This window comes from Symphodus melops (assembly GCF_947650265.1).
Source record: "Symphodus melops genome assembly, chromosome: 13".
NCBI classification, from domain to species: Eukaryota; Metazoa; Chordata; class Actinopteri; order Labriformes; family Labridae; genus Symphodus; species Symphodus melops.
This window is the reverse complement of record NC_136703.1, coordinates 12,752,528-12,776,505: the sequence shown is the minus strand read 5'-3', so window position 1 is coordinate 12,776,505 and position 23,978 is coordinate 12,752,528. Positions and strand designations below refer to the sequence as shown.

The 23,978-nt window shown below is 40.0% G+C and overlaps 3 protein-coding genes across 3 annotated transcripts; 2 read left to right on the top strand and 1 right to left on the bottom strand.

The window, feature by feature from the left end:
- Window positions 1-129: 129 nt before the first annotated feature.
- Window positions 130-13,888, bottom strand: sort1b (sortilin 1b). The gene is made up of 20 exons (XM_079358515.1): window positions 12,998-13,888; window positions 10,773-10,832; window positions 10,533-10,606; window positions 10,348-10,450; window positions 10,048-10,209; window positions 9,646-9,719; window positions 8,642-8,691; window positions 8,069-8,196; window positions 7,704-7,848; window positions 7,411-7,560; window positions 6,858-6,964; window positions 6,533-6,635; window positions 6,244-6,415; window positions 5,774-5,964; window positions 5,484-5,673; window positions 4,477-4,593; window positions 3,639-3,747; window positions 3,449-3,561; window positions 3,212-3,341; window positions 130-2,324 (listed from the first exon to the last, which is right to left on the bottom strand). Exons 1-20 carry the CDS (start codon window positions 13,268-13,270, stop codon window positions 2,310-2,312), a joined length of 2,466 nt encoding a protein of 821 aa, XP_079214641.1. The 5' UTR covers window positions 13,271-13,888; the 3' UTR covers window positions 130-2,309.
- Window positions 13,889-16,379: 2,491 nt separating this feature from the next.
- sypl2b (synaptophysin-like 2b) lies at window positions 16,380-19,732 on the top strand. Its single transcript, XM_079360256.1, has 6 exons — window positions 16,380-16,558; window positions 16,695-16,772; window positions 17,783-17,901; window positions 18,017-18,218; window positions 18,548-18,736; window positions 18,809-19,732. The coding sequence occupies exons 1-6, from the start codon at window positions 16,541-16,543 to the stop codon at window positions 18,929-18,931; spliced, it is 729 nt and encodes a 242-aa protein (XP_079216382.1). The 5' UTR covers window positions 16,380-16,540; the 3' UTR covers window positions 18,932-19,732.
- An 879-nt stretch (window positions 19,733-20,611) lies between these two features.
- atxn7l2b (ataxin 7-like 2b) lies at window positions 20,612-23,493 on the top strand (the record flags this gene model as incomplete). Its single annotated transcript, XM_079360074.1, is given in 6 exon segments — window positions 20,612-20,665; window positions 20,837-20,989; window positions 20,993-21,043; window positions 22,186-22,287; window positions 22,333-22,419; window positions 22,507-23,493. Coding segments are annotated over 6 exon segments (825 nt in total). The 3' UTR covers window positions 22,885-23,493.
- Between the last annotated feature and the right edge of the window lie 485 nt (window positions 23,494-23,978).

The window sequence follows — 23,978 nt, the reverse complement described above, 5'->3', positions numbered from 1 at the left end:
CTGTGGGAAAATATGAAAATACTGCTAGACTTTCAGAGTAACCACTTTGTAAAACCATTGTTGTTAAGCCACGATGAGGTGTTTGTGAACCTGCTTTTATTTTAAGAAATAAGAATCATGCAACAGAACTAGAGGAACATTTGAATTTATTGGAAAACTCAAAGAAAATTGCCTCAAATATACAGAAGAGAGAAACAGAGCAGTTACAAAGATGTAGCCTTGTATATTTACAGAAACCATCACAATGATTATTAATTTACTCAGCAACTGTAAGAAAAAAGTGTAACTTCACTTAATGCAATAAATCATGAAATAAGAATTGGCCTAGTGTCTCCCAGTGTAAAGCAGCAGCTACATAATAACCCTGTATCCAATCTGTGTTCTCCATTTCAGTTGACTCGCCAGAAATGAATAAGAAGAATCGACCTTGTGATTGTGAGCTAAAGCTCAGTGGAGTAAAATATGTGAAGTTAACATGCATCTCAATGGGAGCTCCTATGAAACTAGCTTTTTCTTCACAGCTCGAAGATTCATCTCAGGCAATAAGTGCAACTTCAGGATGTCACTGACAAACTGGACGAGGCTGGTTGCGCAGAATTTGACGGAACTATTTACCAGTAAGAAGGTGCTGGCCACACACTGGGAGAGCATCGTATCCTCACACCAGGCACTTGTATAACCACATCCAGTTTACTGCACTCTGAACCTGCTAGTTATGAATAAATACATCCTTTATCAAAGCAACTTACGTAACACACAGTAGACAAAAGAATTGTGCAATAAATGTTTAAAAGAAACACCTTTTAAGACTTTATATGATAAAGCAGACAGATGTGTTGAGAGAACCACAGCAGGTAAATAACAGTAGTATCAGAATTCAAAGAAACAGCAGTTTACTGTGGAAACAACACAGATGGGGAACTTTCTATCATTTCAAAAGATTTTTCTCCACTTCAGACGCAAATATCAACACAAAAACAGTGTTGCAACTTCTGCAGCCGTGTTTGGTAATCTCCTAATAGTCCAACGTGTTCCTTGTGCTTTATACAACACTAACAAAGCTCAACGGCTTTCTCAGCACTGCTCCTGTGCTGCCATGAAATGATATTGATGAAGTCATCTGAATAGGATGTAAAATATATTTATAGACATTTCCTATCAAACTAGAATCATTTCTGTCATTTCAGAGTGTCTTTGAAACGTAACCCTTTGTTACAGTAGTTCAAACATTACTTAGTACAAAAACTGCTCAAATCATTAGAAACTGTTTCATCACGTTAATCATTGGACTCACATTTAGGAAAAATGTTCAGCTAGAAACTCGACACGTACAAAGGACCTTGTGCTTTAGACATGTTTGGAGCAAATTCTGTCCTTACACATATTTGTCCAAAACTTTACATTATTGGTTTATGTGCTTCACCCAATGACTTCATATTCATTCATCAAACAGAGTCACTGCATACATTAGAGATCTTCTTACAGTCTGGTTAGACATGCATGGACCATACACTCAGTGTAAAGATGTTATTGCTATTAAACCTGGTGCAAATTGACTTTTCCACTTGCATCTTATTGAGTCTTGATGCAATGGAGGGACACAATATGCAGGCTTATATTAAAAAAAAACAGATTACAAAAGGGGATTTCAAAAAACTGTGTACCCAAAGGAGAAGAGAGCTAAAAAGCTAAAATGTACAAACGCTTGTTTGTAGGAAATGGGGCACGATTTTTCCCAACAAATACTTGAAAGTAAGGAGCAAGACCGCTGACAGCAACCTTTTCAACACCAACCAAACTGATACCACATCAATGATGGCAACAAACGGATTATGTACAAGTGCATGAGAAGAAAGGGACACAGATCTTCAACAGAAGCGGGAATTATTTGCAGGAGCACTCCCAGGTAATTGAAGAAGCAGAACCCTGAATGCAACAGTGACAGATATACACAACTAGCCTCGCTTCAAACCCTCATTACTCTGACTCTGTCAGCGGTTCAAATTACAGCATCAGTTCGTCATTCCCTAAAAATAAATAACTCAACTCAACAACAAGAGCAAACAGAACAAGACCACTTCTATAATTCTTCTGAGCGGAGATATTGATCCCAGTGCGCCTCCGTACATTCATTATTCTTCAAAGATGACAGCAGAGAGACACAGACTCTTCGTCTGTATGCCGAGGCCTAAGTACAAACCAGGAGGTGAATGGAAGAAGTAGCTGGAGACAAAAGAAGGACTTAAACAGAAGCCAGCCACGTGGTGGGTTGGAGACTTGTTGCTCAGTTGCACAACAGGTTGTGCCAGTTATTCGAGCAGGTCCTGTGTAAAGAGAAGATGAGCATGAAGATAATGAACCCACACAAGAAAACAAAGAAGAAACCATTATGGTTAGGTTTATACTAATGCCAAACTATTATCTTTAAATGACCTTTATGAGGTCAAATCACATCAGTGTTAAAAAGTTTAGTAACTTGTCAAATCATGCACAGACTTGAAATGATCTCAATGATCGATATACTCTTAGTTTAGACACAGTCTTTAGTACTCAATATATTCTCAGCCAGGAGAATATAATATATGACAGCATCTAGCAAATGTTGTGTGGGTAAATATTTGGGCGAACGTTTTCTCCCAGCAGTCTTGATTTAGGCTGATTTACAAGCAAATATTTTTTTTAGCTGCTTAGCAATAATTTGTTGCAATACATGAATTTTGTACAAAAACGTTTTGTCCATGGAAGAGAAACTGTGAATGGTGGTTACAGATTTTTTGGTATACTAAAGTCTACAGATGAGACTCCTATCAAACCTGTTTGTCTATGTTAAGTGCTCATCATAAAATTGAACATCAGATTAAAAATGATTATTATTGAGTCCTTTATTCTGTTCACTCTACACACTATGGTGAGCAGTAACAGGAGGTAGTAGGAGTGTACACTAGAGTCCTTATTGTTGAATAGGAGGAGCAATGAGGTCCATGAGACCACCAAGACAAACAAATGTTTTCTTACAATAGAAAATCTACCCCCCCTTCTGTTGCCTTTGTTTTTTTGATTATTTTTTTAACCATAGAAAATAAACGTTTTCTAAGTTCTGAATGTCAACATGATATCAAACACATGCTATTGGTTCTACTTCAAAACTAAACCTTGTATCCTTATTTGAGTCTCAATCTGTGTATGAGGGTAAAAAGGGAATCCACGGTACCTCGTCTGAGTCATCATGAAACTCGATCTTGCCGTTTTGAGTGTGGTTGGTCTCCAGCGGGTCATCAATCTCCTCGGGAGTGTTATCCTCAACATGCTGCTGTAGCACAGAGTACCTGTGAACCAAGAACCTGGAGGACAAATTCATGATGTGAGGTCACTTCAAATGATGTCAAAAAAAAAGAAGCAAAATTCAGGAGAAGCAGAAAAAGATGGACGTTTGAAAAGAATCACTTACCTGCCACCACAGACATATTTCTTTACAAACACCACTCCTGCTGCGACGCTCAGCAGCATGATGATGATCACTGTTATCACAATGAGGACAGACTTGGAGGAGCGGTTGTCGACCTGTAGAAGAGATTGCAGATGTATAAAATCCACATTCTTCAGATTTTCCAGAAATGTTGGCAGGTGGAGGTACTGACCGTCAGTTCTGGACCAATCAGGTCGCTAACACACTTCCTGCTGAGGTCGATCTCTTTACGCTCAGGCATCTGCCCCCCCTCACATTTATCTCCAGGGATTTTCCTGTACCTGTGGACAAAAGACGCATTCATGATGTCATCGTCTGTCAATCAACAGACTGAATCATTGTTGGATTTGCTGACTGGAAGTTTTGACTGAAAAGAACATTCAGAATTATTTATTTTAAATTTAATTCCATGCGTCCCACGTTATGAAAAAATAAATAAAAAAATGGAATTAAGATGTTTAACATGTAATAGATATATGAATATGTACTATTCAAACATAAACAAGACCAACTGTCCAGCCTTTATCAAAATAAACTGCATATAAAAAATAAAGCATGAATTGCCAAAACTGTACTTCACAGTTTTTGTCCAGCATTTTCCACTCATTCACATCCTCAGCAGTTTCCTGTTACATTTTCACTGTTACTTCAACATTTTTTCATCTACTCCAACACCAAGAAACAGAGAACCCCCGTGTCACTCTCTCTGAATGTGGCAAATAGAGCAATGCACGACAGTATGCTCAATGTTATCACACACCTCCATTGCTGCTTGAACTTTTTATGACCTCACACTCAAAAAACACAGCATAATAAATAAATAAAGATAAGAATGAAGTAGACTGGAGGATTACAGGCAAGTCAAAGTGACCCAGTATTAACACATTCATAACTTCCTCTTACATCTTGTCAGAAAGACATTTCCTGTTTGTGAGATAAGGATCTCCTCGGTATCAAACCAACGGCAGCTGCATATTCAAATGTGCTGCTCTAAAATGCTGGTGTCTTACCCACTGGTCTGCAGCTGCTCCTCTTTACCGTGCAGACAGAACTCCAGCACTTTGCCATTCAGGTCCGGTTGCTCCACACACTCTGAGCTGTTCTCTTTACGGTAAAATCCAAAGTCACTGCAAAGAGCCAGGATCGTAAACAATTGAGAAGAATAACAATGATATAGTGTCTTTTTTTTATTTAAAGTATACTAAAGTATAATTCAACACAGTTTTAGAGTGCGGTCACACTGGCCATCCGTACCGTGCTGTACTCAAGCATGGTTGGCCCCCTGCTGTGCCATTCCCCCACTGACCAGCACGGCCCGTGGTCACACTGCATCAGGACGAACCGTGCCTGAGCACGATTACACCACACGCATGCTTTATGTTATTATGAAGCGTGCTCAGTTTAAAAACAGGCGAAGTCGACAAAAATAAAAAGGGACGCTTCAGCACATCAGAGAACATGACAGCTACTTGGTGACTTCTTTTGAGTACTGTAAGTCATAAAACAATGGATTTCTCCATAATGAAAGCTGTCAGCGTTGTGTCCCGCATGCTTTTGCTCATGCATGAACTGTAACATATCCAAGCACACCTCTCCGAAGTGTACCAAAACTGAGGAGGCAAACCGTGCCTGAGTACAGAAGGAGCGGTCACACTGGTCAAAACAAACTGGACTTAAGGGTTGAAGCGTGCTTCAGCACGGTACAGATATCCAGTGTAACTGCACCATTACAATAAACATTGGCAGTCGACTCGTCTTCATGTAAATGACGAACCCTAGTTCTTCATTTCTAACGACCTTAAATAGCAGAAACTCGACTTTCAATAACATAACACAGTCAGCAGTTCTCCCTCAGCACACAGATGAATTTCATACAACGACATACATTGTAAATGTCTCCGTTTGTGAGATGAATAAAATATTATCGTATTTTATACTGTAACAGGCTTAACTCTTACATTGAGACATCTGATCTGATGAACAAAGGTAAATACAACATTTAGTAGTATTATCTTACCACAGGAAGTCATCCAGCGTGCATAGACACGGGGTTGGCTGGGTGTCCACCTGGTAATCTCGCCCATTCCAGCAGACCGAATCCTTCCTGAGACGCAGAAACCTCTCTTTGTAGCCCAGCATGCAGCCGTCGTTAGGGTCACTGATGTCATCAGAGTGCGCCAACCACTGCACATAGTCATTATCATCACCTACAAACATAGATAATGTTGTCCCCATTAACATCAAATCTCAAAACAATATTGATTCTTGAAGTTTCCGCAAGTGCATGACTTGTACTGTGAGGCTCACAGTCTCTGGTGAGAAGTTCCCTGAAGTCGATGGTGATGGAGATCCAGTACTGGCTGAGAAAGGAGTCTCTGTAGCCCCAGATACTGACGTTCATGGAGCGAGCTCCGGGCTCTGAGGCCAGACCCGTGAAGTAGAGAGGTTCTTTAGTGAACGTGTACACGCCCCAGCACTGTCCTTCATCGGTAGAAAATCTGCACAGATATCAAAGAATGAGCAGGTGTTAGCATTAGCTCAAAAACATTACATTAAACCAATAACACAGGAGTGGGAGTTACATATAACATGCAGTATTAACATTTTGTATCAATCCCAAAAGGAAAGAGACTTTAGAGTTGCTACATCTTGTTTAGTCCACAAAAACAAACCTTATATTGTGTTTGGAGTAAATGGATGAAATTTGAACTTGTGTCAGTAAGAGAGGCACTGGTGTAAATAATGACTGGCTGAAACTGACTGTAAAAGGAACTCACTTGATCTTGTCAATAGGTTGGTTGTTGCTTTGCTCGACTGCAACCAGGAGCCCTCCAGAGTCCAGAATGGCATAGTGATGGGGCCCATCGAGGGCCTTTATCCAAGAGTAGCCCCCGTCATCAGACACATACACGTCAGGCTTCATCACTGAGATGGCATCACCCACACTCCCTGGTAAAATAAATAAATAAAAAACAAAGAGATGTCAGATGGTAATAAAAGAAAAAGGATATATAGTTCAATTTCAAAACCTTTCTTTGTAAATTCACTAAGAGATCAGAGACGTACCATGAGCTAAGATGAGACCCACAGCGTTTGGCTCACTCAGAGGCAGCATGGGGATGTTCAGCCTCATGGCAGTGCTGTAGGCTGCGTGGATGTGAAGACTGCACTGTAGACACAAACGGGCAGCATGAGCTGTCAAACTGTTTTCAGTACAAACACTATGAAAAGTCAAAGAATAGAAAATCTGCCACAATTAAAGTAATGTGTTTAAGCTTTCTTCCTCATTTAGATCAGCATAAATCCTTACAGGAGAAAACAATTATTGCCTTTAAGCTTAAAATAAAAATTTTTTTTGTTGTGGCCAGATATTCCGTTATCTTCTCTTTACCTTGTCTGGGTCTTTGGCTGTAGCATCACACTTGCTGTTGGCAGGTTTCTGCAGGGGAACCCATTCCCCTCCCTGATCAAAGGACACGACAGACTGCACCGAGCTATCTGCAACAACGAGAGAGGGAGACAACAGTGAGTTAGCATTATGCTAATTCACTGCCCTGAATACTATGGGTACAATAGGAGTACATAACAGACACTAAGTGTCAGACCCATATCCTCATTGAACAGTTATATAAATAATGGCAGGCCATGTGGAACTGTAGAGATAAAACAAAAACATTTACACATTTCTAGTGGACACATAGCGAGCAGCAGACACCATGGAGGTCAGCTTTAGCTGGTGTTGGAGATATTTCCAGTGAACAGCGAGCCAGCCGTTTCACACAGACGGTACATCTTACACTGACCAGCTAATTAAATATTTACCCGACACCCTCCCTCTGGTATGTAATGGAGAAGACGTACATGTTTGTGATGCCTGATGGGAATTTGAGTACAGGCATGTGTTGATATTTCTTCATCAAACACAGGCGCATGAAAAGACTTACCTTCTGCGAGGACACTGGTGATGAAAACTCCTCGCAGGGAGGTGACGTTGGTGAAGTCTGTATCACCTCCCGTGTAGAGGTGGCGCTCCAGTGACTTGGAGTAGACGGTGCCCCGATCATCTGATACATATATGGTACCAAATCCTGTGTCTGTTGAGGGCGAGATAACGTCAACATCCTTTAGAGAAAAATGGGACTGTTGAAATACTGCAATGATGACAAGTGAACAGATAAATTACTCTATACTACAAAATAAACAGAGCGAATATGGGGAGATTTCCGTTTGGACTGACCTCCTGGCTCGTCGACATGCATGAAAACCATTTCATCGTTCGCTGACAGGATAGAGTAAAACTGCTCGTGACCCACGTGTGGCAGCTGGGCCATGTTAAACGTCTCACCGTGATCCTCGGACACGTAGATCATCCTCAGGGTGCCCTGCAGACAGAGAGGAGTTAAGGGGGGAAGAAAAGGACAGAAAAAGTGTGAATAACGAAAAAATAAACTAGTTCAGAGAAGCAAATTTACTTGTTGAAATTAATTATCCCGGGAATTATAATAGGTTGTGTAATTTCAACATAACAAATCCACATGAGCCTGGAGCGCACATTAAGCTCATCGATGCAGATGAAGATCATGTGACCTGCTGTATACTGACCTTGCCTGTCATTACAGAGGCGAAGAGAAAACGTCCGCCCAGACCAAATGAGAAGATCTTTGTGGCGACTGTCTTGATGGTTTTGCCATAGTCCATAGTCCTCTTGAGCTCCAGCATCCCCCGATCAACTGAAATATCAAACGGAAAACTTTAAAAGGCGCTGTAGATCATGTGAGCTCGTGAGCCTAACAGTATTTAAGATGAGTATGAGATTACATCAGTCAATGAGGATTTTATCTGGCCAGGTATATTTTCATTTCAGTCTCTTTATTGGTTATTCATTTGTTGTTTCAACATCTCTATATATATATATATATATATATATATATATATATATATATATTCAGATAACACTTTTTTCTTTTTTTTCACAGATTGATGACGTGTTTGACAGAAAGCATTGCTCATCTCAACGTTGTTGTTGTCTATAATATACTCTATCTTAACCAAGTATTTCTGATTCTGACTCTGGAACTAGTACATTAATACTCTCCAATACCCTGTGTACTGTTTGAGAACATATTGTATCGTAGTTGATAATAAACGTGTGTATATCATGTCTTTGTTACTTACTGCACGATCCGTTGAGGCTGGTTGTAAAGAAGATGGAATTCTTTCTTCCCCTGGAATCAGAATGAAAAGCAAAAAGGAATTTCAGCAAAGCAGACACCCACAATTAAGTCCATAAAGATACTTTTTTTGTTTTAGTTTTTGATGACGATGTGACAGCTCTGGGTGCTTAATTCTCACAAACCTACAGAATGTGAGTGGGCGATGCTGAGGAGCAGTCGCTTACAGGATTCTTGATTGCATTTGTGATCATCTGACCTGAATTATTAAATAAGACCAGCATACAGCAGTGCCCTTCCTAAATCGTTTGAGTGTGTGTTTTGACTTCAGACAGCTCCTCCTCTGCTTCTCCAATGACCCATTTTCTTGCAACGTGTCTTTGAAATAGCAACAAAAGGTCATGTTTCAGACATGGAGCTCACGTAAGCATGCTGAACTTGATAACACGGCATTCAAACCGAAACTTAAAAGACATTCAGCGCTGCCAAGTTACTAAGCAATAAATACCAGGAAGTTCCTCCAAAACAACAACAGCTCGGTGAGGGCTTGGCCACAGGAGACCTCGTTCAAAAGAAAGTCAACGAATGACAGGAAACTTTTACCGCCTGTTTTGCAAGGTTGCAGCAGCTATTAAAGTCTTCATTGAAAAAAAGTGGACGAGCTTCTTTCAGGTTCATTTATATATATTTTCACAAATCCTACAACTGTGAGCAATGGAGAGCAAGTTGACTTTGAAGAGATTGAATTAAGGTTAAACACTGTTTGCTTTGATCACCAGTAAAGACTAATAGAGAGAGGTGAAACTTCTGCCTTCCACTACCTGTCATAGTATTTTGAGGAACTTAAACTGAAAAGGAGGAACAACTTACAGACTCTGTGAAATCGTTGCTACATACCCAGACTAGAGAAATGTGTCCTGATGCATAAGGACACTTGGGGGATATAAATAACCCTTCTGTTTGTTCACTGAACACCTGAGAAAGTGTACTCATCGTCTCCTCTCTTACCATTTCACCAGACACACCATGTCATGCAGCTTCTTCCAGTTGCTGCCGAAATCTTCAGACAGCCAAAGTTCATTCTGAGGGCACAAAAGAAAAGATTGAATAAGTCACTTATGGTTCAGCTGCAATGACACCCTGTTTATATAGGTCACACGAAACTCAGTAAACCAGAGCTAAATGCCAAAGCCATGTCCATAAATGGACTCTGTGTTAAGCTTTATCAATACGCATCTTTCTACTATGAGGAAATGAGATGATGTTTGATTAAGAGTTTTACAACAGAGCAGGACAAAGGTTGATCAGCTTCTTTAAGTAATGACACGCTTCTAGAGAAATAGAGCGTTCAGGTGTATGACCTACATCCACAGTTCATTTTAATCAAAGCCTCTTCACGTTCTTTCTTACACTGTTGCTGTGGGCCAGCAGCACGTTGGAGTTGTACGGGTTGTAGGTCATCTGCATCATGGGGATGAAGGGCAAGTCCTGTTGGATGAAGCTCTTTCCAAAGTCCTGCGACACGAAGATCCGGGTCGCAAGACCTCCAGACACTTCTGCGGTCAGGACCACCTATGAACCCAAAAAGTCAAGACTCATGAAACCGCACGCTGAAGGTGAGTCAGTGGAGAAACACACTTCCGAAGCGCTACATTTTCAGATCACAGCACGAATGAACATGTGGAAGAGCTCGATTCGGAGATGGCTTACCTTCCCAGAGTTCTCCGGCCCGATGGCAATTCCAAACTCTGATCTGATGAAGGTGCTGTTGATGAGCTCAGTCACATCCTGGAACGACTTCCCGTAGTTCTCGCTGGCGGACACGAGGTTGCAGCCAAATCAGAAACAAATAAGATACAAAACAGGTGATTTTTGTAACCCTTGAGATCCCTTACCTCCGATAGAGTTTGGACTGTCCAAATTTCAACATGAAGAAAGGTATCTGGAATGTCGTCAGAGCCAGAATGACCTGCAAAGAACAAAGTCAAGAATGGATCAAATACGAGCCTGATGAGAAGAGGCTTGTTATGTCATCTATAAAAACCAATCAGTCACTTGCACACAGCTTGCTGATTGACGCAGCCATGTTTGTCCAACGTATGTCACAACGCTACACAAGAGAGTCCAACACTCACCCCGGTGCCATCTCCAACCCAGGCCAGCGACACGGACCCACTCAGGTCATTAAAGGAATACTGAGGAAAAAGAGCAACACAATGTTTAAAGACACTGAAAGCATGTCCAGCAGTAGAAATGTTTAGACACCACTTTTACAGTGTCCAGCGTCAATACCAAGTCCCCCTATGATACGAGAGCGATTAAATAAAAGACACAAAATAATACATTTATGGAGAGAAACAAAACACTGGAACTAACACTCACTGTTAGCGCCACTGTTGTTTTTGTTAAAGTCACGCGATCCTTTACATGAAATGAGTCCATTTCTTTAAGGATTCGTTTGTTGCGGCGTCGGATCAACGAATGGATCCTAATATTCAAGATAGACTAAAACAGCCTTTCGAGGCAGTATCAGAGAATGTTAGCAGATCCACATCGCATTGCATTAACACGTCATGAAGCAGCTTGTATGTATTTATCTGTGTAACTGACAGGGTCATCATCGTAAACAAAAACTCAGTACATAATGAAAACTAGATTTTCAAATACGTTTTTGTTAACTGAAATAAGAGCCAACAACTAAACTCAAAACATCTCTTTAGCTTTTTTCTGAATCCATGTCATACATACGCTGAGTGATTGTCCCTCTATTGACAATAAATAGACTATCTATTGTATTTGAATACTTTTAAAAAAAAACAAATGAAGCTATCACGTTTTGACTTTTTAATCACTCAATGTATCTCAACCTTTTGGTTCTCCCCTCTGACAGGGATCCCATATTACATGAAACCCACCAAATTCTAACCCCCAAAAAAGTATTCAAACTTAACTTTAACCCACAAAACAGTGCTTCAAAATATTCTGATCTTAAAAACAAAAAGTAAACAAGAACTATGAAAACTTGTCAGCTATTGTAACTTCAAGCTGAACTTTATTTTAACTTGTTCACACGCTGCAGCCCTGCTTCGTGTGTTCGAGCACGGATGATGACTAAGTAAAACAGTTGAGCAACGCCTATCTGACCAGACAAGCCTTTCAGTGGGGATGTGGCGCAGACTTCTCAATACAACTATGCCACACTCATCAGGAATCAGACTTTCACGTTAACCGTCTTTTTGTGAGCATTTCTTCAATTTAACAGTGTGCTTCGACAAACACGCCATCATTGTCACTGAGTCAGCTGCCTGATGTAAAGGTCTTGCTTCCTGACAGCCATTCAGTGGCCTGCGACAAAACCTCAAAAGGGGAATGAGAAGGCTGAGCCATTTCTGGAATTCAGTCGACTTTAGATTAGCAACCATACAAAGAGTGCAATGCAAAGTTGATCACATGGCTATGAGGAGCTAGGCAAATAAGAAGGGTGGGACTGTGCCAAGGTCAGTCTCCTGTGTGCTTTGAAAAAAGAAAGCATTGCATATTCACCCTTCTTACCTCCTACTTTCTAACTTGCTTCGTTATCTTCCATTTGTGTAAAAAACATCGCATGTCTAGTTAAAACTTCCTGTGCAAAAAGCGGACACTCTGCCTGTTTGCAGTCACTACCACACAAACACAACTTTTAATGACTAAATAACTACCACACAGCAGGTCACATGGATTTTTTTCTTCTTTGTGTGTGTGTGTGTGTGGGGGGGGGGGGGGGGGGGGGGGGTTCCTCTGTAAACATTCACTATCAATGAGGCAGAAGAAAGAGGGATCCTGAAATACAGAACACAGCTGCATCCTTGAGAAGAATAAAAAAATATAGGTCACTGCCATCATTGGAGCATCTGAGAGGTAAACCGGTCTGGTTGCGCTGCAATGGAGCACATACGTAGGTCTTAAGGCATGAGGAAAAAAAGGCGTTGCTTCTGTGTCAGAACCATATCTGAGATGTATTTCCCTGAATCGAAAATTAAAGAATAAAAGTCTATAGGCAGTGAAACATGAGTGAACAAAAAAGGTGCTATCAATGACTGTTGCATATAGAGAAGGTGGGATAAGCCACAACTTTCTGCTCGACCTCCTGATGATAATACATGCAGGCCTCGTATAATGCTTTAGTAAATGTAAATTGCAACATGCTAACTGATATCCTGAGCTTCAAGGGTCACAGCTGAACGGAAAGCATCCCATCATACAGCCTAGTGGCCAGCTGATGAGGCAATTTAGTGCACCTGGTAAGCACCTGCGCATCCTCTTGTCACCTTTATAATTGAGAGACCTGTGAAGAGTAACAGGACCACACTGGGTAACTTACAATGTGGGTGTTGTCCGCTAACTTGGTGTCATATCCTTGCAGGGCTTTGCAGGAATCGCCTGGCTCTGGACTTCTCCGTTGTATCCTGTGATTTGGTGATGCAGCCAGCCATGCAGGCAGAGACCTCTTGACGATTTTCGACGCTTTCTCCTCAATGTATGAACGCTTCACAAAAAGCGACTGTCCGGAGGATTTGGATCCCTGCAGAAAATCTACACCGGCTGTGAAAGTGGAAACAGATAACAGCAGGAGACAGGGCAACAAAAGTCCCATCCTCGGTGATAGTGTCACTAACAGAAGACACAAAACAAAGGCGAAAAAACAGCCAAAAACGAGGCTTTGTTTATCCCGGTCTCGTCTTGAAATTGAAGGTCGCTACAGCTCTGCCGCGGATGACATCAACAAAACAGTAGTCCTGACAGCGACTATTTCTGGCTTTGAAAACACGGAGCGCCCTCAATGCGCCGTGTGTGTGAGCGCGCGACTGTGGTTTAACTATCTAAACGGAGAAAAACGCAATTATCCTGATAAACTGGGATTTATAGCATTAATTACTCGTCCTACTACTCCTTACACTACATGATACATTGCAATGAGCACACAAATTGTCTCTGCGGGTCGTATACAGTCAAAGCAGTGAGGAGGCTCTGTAATTGGCTGGCCTTCCATCCTGGTCCTCCTATCCAATGTTTTGATTGGTTGCATTGTGAAAAGGCGGTGACAAACAGAAGAGCAGTACAATTAGATGTCAAAGCCAATGAAGATAGGTTGCGCAATACTACCATGTAACTCTGTCTAAAACTTAATTATAAGCGAAAATGTGTGTTTTTCTGTTACTGTTCCTTTTTTAAATATATTTTTCAATGATCAAAAAATGTTTTTCGAGGTTGGCTGTGAAATTAGATCCTCTTTAAAAACACAGAGTGGCTCTCCTATGCGTCAATGCTGCTTTATAATTAATTGGCTGAGCCCTATAAGGTCACTTTCAGGTTCTGTCACCCAGAAAGCAATAGGCCCCATGGGTTTAATAAAGAAATAAGGACAGTAGTAAAATAAAATGAGCACACAAGTGGGCCTCCATGTTCTTATTTTTATTTTCCATGTCGGCTACAATTTACATGTGCAAGCCTAATTTACGTAATAGTTTTATATCTTATTCAGCGAATGATTCACCTGTCCAGAAACCATCAAACATCTGTACAGAGATATTTCAATAGATTTATAGTACTGACTAGAATTTGAATGAACACATTCATTTGTATTTTTTGTAAACATTTAACAGTTTAGTTTGAAATGGATTTAACATGGATTTGCTGTGATATTGCCAGTAAGCAAAGATAAATAACCTCACACTAAAGTAATCTCACCTCCAATCAATACACCAATATCATGTTAATTAGTATTTAATTTTAAAATACTTAAAAAAGAAAACCTTTAAAAAAATAAACAGTTGAAGCGAATAGTGTTCGAATCTGTTTGTCATGCAATAGCTTTCATGCAATCACATAGTACATACAGACTAATATATGTTATTGAAAACTGTTAGGTTATATTTGTGCTTAACTGACTCCTTCAAGGAGGAACACTAACTTTTCTTGCAAATGTTATTAGAGAGGGTTTTTTGTTTATACAATTGCATTCATAACTTATATTTATTCCTTATTGGTTGCAATTGGTCATATTGCTCTTGATTAAATGTGTGCATGTGATGGGGCCGTGGGTCACAGCATACTCATGACTACTGGTCATGTGTTTCAGGGGGGGGAAATAAAATCATAGCTGCCTTGGTCCTATCTATTCAAAGTACTGACCATATAATTTAATACAAACAATAATTAGACTAAGGTTTCCCTTACAGTGTGAAAGTATCTATCCTAAAAAAAAACCCTGCAGTTTTTAATAATGGGACATTGTTGCTTTGTCACACCAGCTTGGTAACTAAAAGTGTGTCAGTAAGCTGCAGGAGGAACTGATCAGATTATCTTGCTGAATATTTGATTCGTCTCATGTTTACCCGTTGGTGTGGCCCAACCTGTTAGACAAGTTTAGAAGTTGCGCAGCAACAATTAAAGGTGCAAAAACTAAAAACCTGTTAAGCGAGTTTGGATAAAACCCTGAAACTCTAAACTTGAATCCACAATTTAGCCACACTGAAAGTGCCTTATTTAATAAGGAAATATCATTTATAAGTTTTGAGTCTTCTTTGTGTATTTCTTGATTCTAAGATTCATTCAAAAAGCTCAACAATTTGATCTGTAGAGCAGCATTCCTCCACAAGGGGATTGTACAAAGAAATAGCAGCCCCATCCCCCATGGCAGCCGAGTCCACTATTACAGGTGGAGAACAAAGCAACATTTATTCCTTCGAGATGTTCCCAGACCTTTCTGAAACACACACACACTCTCTCTCTCTCTTTGTTTATTGACTGTATGCAGAACAGGTAGACAAAAAGGAGGGAATCGTAAATTACTCTGCATTCCCAGCCCAATAATCAAAACTCAAAAATCAACATGGACATACTGTGTGTGAATTAGATCAGACTTCACTGATGACAGTCATGGGAAACCAGGCTTTGCTTTGTATAAAAGGGTTCACTTATTCATACTTGAGTGCTGTCTGTGGAAATAGCGACCTCAAGTGAAAATGTAATACCATTACAGTGACATTAATGAAGTAATGAATGTACACGTGAACAAATTATGAACCTCAGTAGGCCATCTGCCTTCTCTACAAGACAGGGTGCCACATTAATCCTGTTTAGACTAAGTCTCCCTTTATGTTGTGGTCTGTTTTTATCACTGACAAATGTAGGTAATAGCAAAAGGAAGATATCAAGCAAGTGAATAAAAACAAACTTAAGCGTGCATACGACAATACACAGGCGATATAGCATGCTTGCTTTATATGAATTAAAAAGGGACATGAGCGGTCTTCATTCACTTCCAGAAATAACAGGATATATTTAGTTTTTAACTATAGGTCCATATTAGTTATCCTATACAGTTCAATATCCGTGCATTCATAATCGCCATCCAATAATAGCATTTGTGTAAATATGATTAGCCTATTAGGCCTTTGGTGTTCAATTATGCATTAATTTAAACTCTGGCAATTATTCTGCAGAATTACTTCACCGAAGTATGCTACTTGTCTTGTTTAAGTCAGGGATTTAAAAAGCCTACTAGTACTTTCGTCGTTACAAAAACCTAGACCTAGGCCTATAAACAATATTGTTCACGTAAAGTGCAGTGAAATGTCATAACCATAACTTCTTACAAACAGGCCTAACAAATCACCACTTTCACTGCTTGCTCTGCTCGTCCCTGCAGCGCCCCCCCCTCTCTCTCTCTCTCCCCCCCCCCTCTCTCTCTCTCCCCCCCTCTCTCTCTCTCTGTCGACGCCCTCACGTCACTGATCACGTGTTTTGTACTACGAGTCACTGAAGTTGGAGATAAGTTTGACAAGTCCGAAGTAGAGCAGAAAAAGATCAGGAAAGGTGTCAAAAATCGATACCAGTGTTGTTTTTTTACTAGAAACTAACGATGGAGTCCGTCGCCCAGGTAAGTGCGCTGACAGGAGGAATGAAAGGAAGCGACTAATGGCGCATATTATAATACCATACGACTCTATTCGTGTGTGAGATATTTGACTGTGTAAAGGTTAATTTTTACATGACATGCTGTTATTACTCAACAGAAAGTGCTGAGCTCGGGGTTCACTCTTGATTTGGGGCCTTTAAAGGAGCCGCTGGCATTTATTCGTGTGCTAGAATGGGTAAGTTTCTTTTATACCTTTTCTTACCATATGGTCGATGGCGGGGTGACATCTACGTGAGCTTTCCATCTCTGGCAGCAAAAATACCTTTAAAATTGATTCTGCTGTTTGTCTTGTGACCCACTGCACGCTTGTATTAACTACACGACTCATCCTGTGAGTTGTAACACCGTTTCTAATACGGTATGTGCAGCTCTCTCTCTCTCTCTCTCTCTCTCTCTCTCTCTCTCTCTTTTTTCCTCAAATCAGCAACATTCAAATCCTGGCATATAAACTAATGCAGCATAATCTGAAAGCTAATTGAAGTTAGCATGTGTAGCACCTTTGTATTTTGCAATGTAGAAAACATTTTGTTGACAACATTTCTAGCCAAATAAAACGATGTGATAGCCTTTCTTCCCTCCCCTGCAGGAGATGTTATGTTGACTTCCATTAAAGCATATCTCCAAGCTTTTTTAGGATGAGAGCTACTTTAAAAAATAAAAGAAGTGTTCAGCTTCTTCTACTCCCCCCCCCCTTTTTTTTTTGCAATGCTTTGCTTACCTTTAATGAGTGATTTCTGACAATGTATGCTGTCGACAGGGATATTGTAATCTGGTTAGACAGATCTACAGTTTTAGTATTTAAAGTTTGCTATGAGTGAGTTTTCATTTATGCATAGGGTTGATTTTCCTTTGTTTTTGTTTTTTTTATATTTTGGATTTGCTTGGCGAGCTACTTTTTGAGGGCCTGCCCCTTGTTGGAGACCCCTGCACTAAAGGATTAAATCTTGTATTCTCCGTAACTTCTAGCTACTGTTTACACCTCATGCTTGCTTACATGGGTTGTGGCTCTGGTGTTAACTTTGCACACCATTCACTGTGATGACATCCTGTGAGTAAGACAAGGATTTCCTGTCAAGTGTGTGTTACATTAAAAAAAAGGGAAGTGTGCATGTAAATGTATGATGGTTGGATCAGCACTCTGTCCTGAACATCCCCATGTGCTAACGTGTCCCTCTTATCTTGCAGGTGTTCGCCATATTTGCCTTTGCAACGACAGGAGGTTACAGCGGCACAACCAGAATCCTTGTCCAGTGCCAGGGGCATCAGAGTCAAGAAATACAGGCAGACTTTAACTATCCATTCAGGTGTGTCTGTGAGCAAACAGAAACACACTCACAAAACCTGCTCACAGTGAGGGAGAGCATATGTTTACTTTTAGGATTGTATGAATTAAAAAAAGTTCTATTTGTGCTTCCACAGGTTGATGGACCATCCGTATAATGTTCCCAACTGCAACAATCAGAGCACCTCTGATCTTAAATACCTGACTGGGGATCACACATCTTCAGCACAGTTTTTCGTCTGTATTGGAGTGTTTGCCTTTCTCTACTGCACTGGCACACTGGTCCTCTACTTAGCGTACCAGCATGTGTATAGAGCATCTAGTCGTGGTCCCACTGTGGTGTGTATTTTACTGTTTTTTTCTTTTTTTTTCTTTTAAGCTGCTGTGTCAATTCAATTGTGATAAAAGCTTTTATGAATGCAGGCTTATCTACACAGGCAGTATTTAACGTACAGTTTCTGAGTTTAAAATGTTGCTGCTTGAGTCTGCTTCATCCTGAAAAACCTTCTGGAGGTCAAAGAAAGTGCATTTAACAGAGTTGTGTCAAAGGAGCTGTGGAAAGGGTGTGTTAAACAACGGCACAAGTCTGTTTCTTTCTGAGACATGTTCTTGGGTGAAACTACCACTGTATTAGCCTTTTAGTTTTTTATGTTATTTTTCTCTCAAAGGACCTTTTGGTGACGGCCGCCTTTGCTTTCTTGTGGTTGGCGTCCTCCTCTGCTTGGGCTAAAGGCTTGTCAGATGTGAAATGGGCCACCAGTCCTTCAACACTCGTCACCCTTCTCAGCGTTTGTAAGGATCCCAACAAGTGCACCCCGGGTGCCGTCCCTCACATGGGACGACTGAATGCCTCTGTGGTAAGTCTCCTTTTTTACAGACATCACAAACTTCTGCATACTCAGGGTATTTAATTTTTTTTTCTGTGGCAGATTTTTGGTTTTCTTAACCTCATCCTGTGGAGTGGAAACTGCTGGTTCATTTACAAGGAAACACCTTTTCACAAATCAGCCAACCAGCCTGCGGACGTGGAAGGGGTGGTCGGACAGTCTTAACTGCTTCCTCATTTCAGACAAGTCAACGAGTAGTGTTTTTGAATAAGTCATGATGTTACTAATTATTCAAAGAAACCTGTTGTAGATTTCAAAGCGTATGGCTTCTTTCCCCCCCCTGTATTCATTATTTAGTGCTGTATTAAGTCATTGCATTTTGAAAAGTACGAAATGAATTGCAGTCAAATAAATACAGGAAACTGTAGAAGTGAAAAAAAGAAAAAGGATTGTAATATTTTCTACCGAGGTATCTAAAAAGAATTGCCCTCTGTGTAAATTACAACAGATTTGTCTAGTTTGTGATTAATCATATGAAGCATCACTTTGTCAAACTGTCATTATCATATTCTTAAAAAATACCTCAGGGCCATGAAGTATTTAACAAACTAGCCAATGATATGAGAAACTTGAAGTGAAGTCTATGTCAACAAAGTCAGATTTCACTCGTATCTATCCACTCGTATCTTAAGATGAATGACAAATAGATGAAGAAAAGGTCAGTTGCTGTTACGAGATTACTTCTTAGAGATGGATTTTTTTTTTTACTTAACCCTTTTATGTGTTGTGCCTCAACATTTCACTGCTTAAAGATAAATCCACCATTGCAGCTGATTGAAGGTATGTTGAATGTGGTGGTGACGTGCATTTAAAGCTTTACCATTAAAATGTTTACTTTTTTTGTCATTGTTTTTTTTCCGGTTTGTTTATAATGTTTAAACCAAGAATTAAAATGCCTTAACATTTTCCTCAAAGCCAAATTATTTGAAATTGTGTTGCTTTTCAATAAATACCTGCTGTTACATATGACTGATCTCTAACCAGTTATTGAGCCCTGCCTGATTCGCTGGTGATGAGCTTCATCAAACAATGTGTTTATAAAAGTGTCTCATAGATGAGACTGAACTTCCTTTATGAGACCAGAAAAGTATGTCAAGTACTGAAATGCTTTGCAGCATAACATAAAAGCAAGTACTGGATGTGTATGTGTGATTTTTGTTGTCTAATTGTTCCACTCACTTAGTTGTTGACAAACCAGTTTTTTATCTGAGGTGAAACGTCTGACACCACACACTACAAAAATATGATTCACTTCTTATTCTGTTCTTGAGGTGCCTGAGATGTACTTATTTGTGCCTATGGCTCATGAAGCAAACAATGCCAGCAAACATCCAATACTAATGACCACCACTAGATGGCAGACATGTTTTTCCCCTGCCAGGCATCTAAGGTTGCAGCTCCTGATCCTCTGCAGTCCAGACACAGGCAGGTTGCTTTTTAGGTTATACTGTAGATTACCTTCAATCTTTCCAATAAAATATAGTGATCGTTTCAATGATCCTTTATGGAATTCGATTACTAGACCTAGAATTATTGCATTACCTCAGTGTTATTTTATTATTTTTAATTATTCTAATTCTAATTACTCTAATTATACAATTATACACTATTTGTATGGATGTATGCGTTGTTATTATTATTGTTTTTATTTTTTGTTGACAAAAACAATGTGCCTCAGCTGGGAAAGCATTTAACCCGTTATGAGAACACAAGGACAGTAATGTTTCACCTGTCCTCCTTTCCTTGGAGATGATGTGCCAACAATGGTAGTGTGAAATCAGGAGTTATTGTCTGTTTACAAATAAGGAAAAATACAGCAAAATACGTTCCCAATAACTGTTGCACATGTCCCACGGAGGCTGGGCTATGATGATGAACAAAGAGGAGGTGTGTAAACCAGTAAAGTAACACTTCAAACAGAAAGTGAAAGAGGCAGACAAAATAAACGTTTATGTTTTCATGAGACAAAACTTTCTCTTATAAAATAGACGCTCTTAAGGCTTGTTTTGTAGATTATCATGCTGATAATGTGTGTTTTCTTCCACATATAAGCCGATTCTTTTTTTCTAGCATCATTCTCATCATTGCCTTCAAAGCAGGTGCAGGGGTCCATGGGAAAACTTTGCAGAGAAAGAAGGTGACAGCCCGATTAAAGTAGAGGTGCACCCTCCCTATCCCTTCAACCACACTCTTCTCTCCAGTGATGATGATGAAGATGACAAGTAGGAGGAAGCCACAGATCTGCCAGCAACATCATGGCACCCCAAACCTCTAGGGGTGAGTTGAGAAACGGAAATGTATTTTTGGGCAATGTTTTGCTTTATTACATAGGGCAGCTGCAGAGACCAGGAAATGTTGGGAGGAGAGAGTAGGGGATGAAATACAGCTAAGGTCCGAGGCGAGTTTCAAACCCACGGCTACTGCACAAGGGGCACACAACAAAACTGCTAGGCTATCTGGCGCTCTTTCTAGATTTCTAAATTCAAAATAATTGAACCCATAATCCATTTGAATTCATAGGAAATATATGGGGAACATAGAAATGACCAAACCACATATAACACATTTCTGACATTAATATCACCACGTTAGTGTCAGTTTATGTCACATAGGGCGTTTATGGTATAATTATTACTAATTTTACAGTAATTCAGCAGTTTTTTCACTTTATAACATTGATTTGTCTTTTTTATTTGTCTTTCCACAACGAATTTCAACATTATAGCTTTACTTCTCAGGTTTAACAAATTTTTTTTTTTTTGCAACCAAAGCCATTGAAACTAAATAAATATACAAGATGTTGGCGGTCAACAAGTTACCGATCAATGCAAACAATATCTGCAAATACACCACCAACTCTCTTGGGTTGTGGTGGTGGAGATTTTGCATTAGTGATGGGGACCCCTTTGTGAATGCTGGAAAATAAGGTGTGCTGCAACCTCCTCCATGGCTTGTCGACACCAAGTAGTTTACAGTTACTGCAAGACAAGCTAGCATTGTGGTAGATGGCTCACCTCTGGAACCTGAGGTAGGCTGCTTGTGTTTTATGTGTCGTCTAAATCATGAGTTCCCAAACCTTTCTGCTTGTGACTTAAATTAACTCGCAGGTATGTTTATGTTTATGTGTAAAGAGCAGCAGACACCTTCAGTGGAGCCATCATGTGCAAACTTCAAGTATTTTTATAATTTATTAATTCCACTTAGTGATAATGTTTTTACAAAAATGGTTTAAAATATAAAATTTTTAATTATTTAACATCTGTATTAGTTTTTTGGAAGGCATCATGCAACCTCCCTCTATGGGTTGGCAACCCCATGGGGGGTCCCGACCCCCACTTAGGGAACCTACTGGATCTCATTTTAACTATTTGAATGTTACATGACTGAGTGTATTTCTTAAACCGTTTTCTCTTCTCTCGCTTTGCACTTTTGGATGCCACACATTGGGATGCAACATCTTCAACTTTGACAGGCGATGGCACCATCTACGGTTTGCCCTCAGCACCATTTTGGATCACCATGTCAGCTCACGTGTGGAAGTGAGCATCCTTGGACTTTAGACACAGAATCCACTGCAGGAGTCAGGCCCAAGCACAGGGATGTTTGCCTATGCATGTGGGATTCAACTACAGCATAATCTGTTTTATAACAAAGTGAGGCTGCAGCTGATCCACCAAAACAAAGTGAAAATAATCTGAATGTTTGCTTTAATTTTCTAACCAGCTTCATATTTTTTCAAGATCCCACAGGAATCTGTTCAGATCTGGAGTACAAAAAGGTCTCAGAACTGGAGTCAGGCTCCCCAAACCAGCCTCAATTCTACCTCACATGCACTACTCAGACAGAACTATACTCACAGCACCAAACCACCTTCCTCTACTGCCCTTGAGAGTCTTAGTCCTGAATGCTGCCAAAGGAATGTTGTTGGGCGATGTAGCAGCGCTCAGCCGAGGGAGGCAGAGATAATGCAAGATGAAAGCAGTGAGGACAAATCCTCCAGATACTTCAGGGATCTCCTCCTTCATGAGAAGGGTCAGCCACACACCCCCTCTTCTCAAGGACCAGTTAATGGTTTGTTCTCTTATGGAAAGAAGCCATGTCCTCTTCTTAAACTCTGAGCAGAGGGAGGTGCCGAAAGATTCAGCCAAAGGTCATGGACTATGTGACCGCACTGGTCCTACCCAAAGGTGAAAAGGCAGAAATATGTCGATGCACTTCAGTTCATCAATATCAAGAACCTCAACACATAAACACTTCGTCTCCCCTCCACACTACAGCCTCCAGCCCTGAAAGAGAGAGAATAATGGGGATGTGCTTCAAGGTTGAGACGAAAAGATCAGACTTTTAAAGAGTAAGTAAACTAGCGAGCTACAGCACACAATAGGTGGCCTACGATCAATGTTTTATGATTGTTTTTTTTGGTCCCTTTAAGAGAAGTAAAAGGTTCTGAGCACAGTCTTGATCTGGACTTGATTGTATGTCTTTGTTTTATGACAGCAGTGAATGAATGCCAGTTGTTGCTTGCTTATCATCTTCACTGCCAATTAAAAGGCCAGCTTCAAAAAGACACTTTGGAGAAAAGGCAATTTTTATTCATGACTAAATGAATGACTTGGAAAAAAGCTGTCTTCTCCTTGTGCTGCTTAAATGAAAGTAATTTAATAGGGGGAAAGCACACTTTGGTTTCTTCATTTCTTCTGTTTAGAACAAGAGAAAACGACAGAGACAGAGGCCTCTTCAGTCACTTTTCTCTACATCTATCTGAAAAGTTTAAATGGGGAACAATACATTACAATGTAGTAATTATGTTAAATAAATGTCACACGTGCTTCCTGTTCTATTTATGAGCTTATAGAAATACAGCACAACAGTTTCATTCTAAAGTTTATTCACATGTGCAAGGTTATTTTTCATTTAGTAGACCATATGAAAATAAATGTTTACAGTACAGTATTCACATATTTGTGTAAATTAATGATTATTCAGTGGTGATTTTTGTGGTGTAAGTTTTAAATGTAATTAGGATTATTACATAATGATAATTGAATATTAATAACAAGTCCTGAGCAAGTTTTCTTTTCACTGTCATCTCCTCTTCTGGCTTTTAATAGTCCAATGGTTCGTAAGTGAACATGTCAATATTTATATGCAGAAGTGCTATTCTTAATTTCACCACTAGATGGTGTGAAGCCATCAATATGGCTTCTCAAGA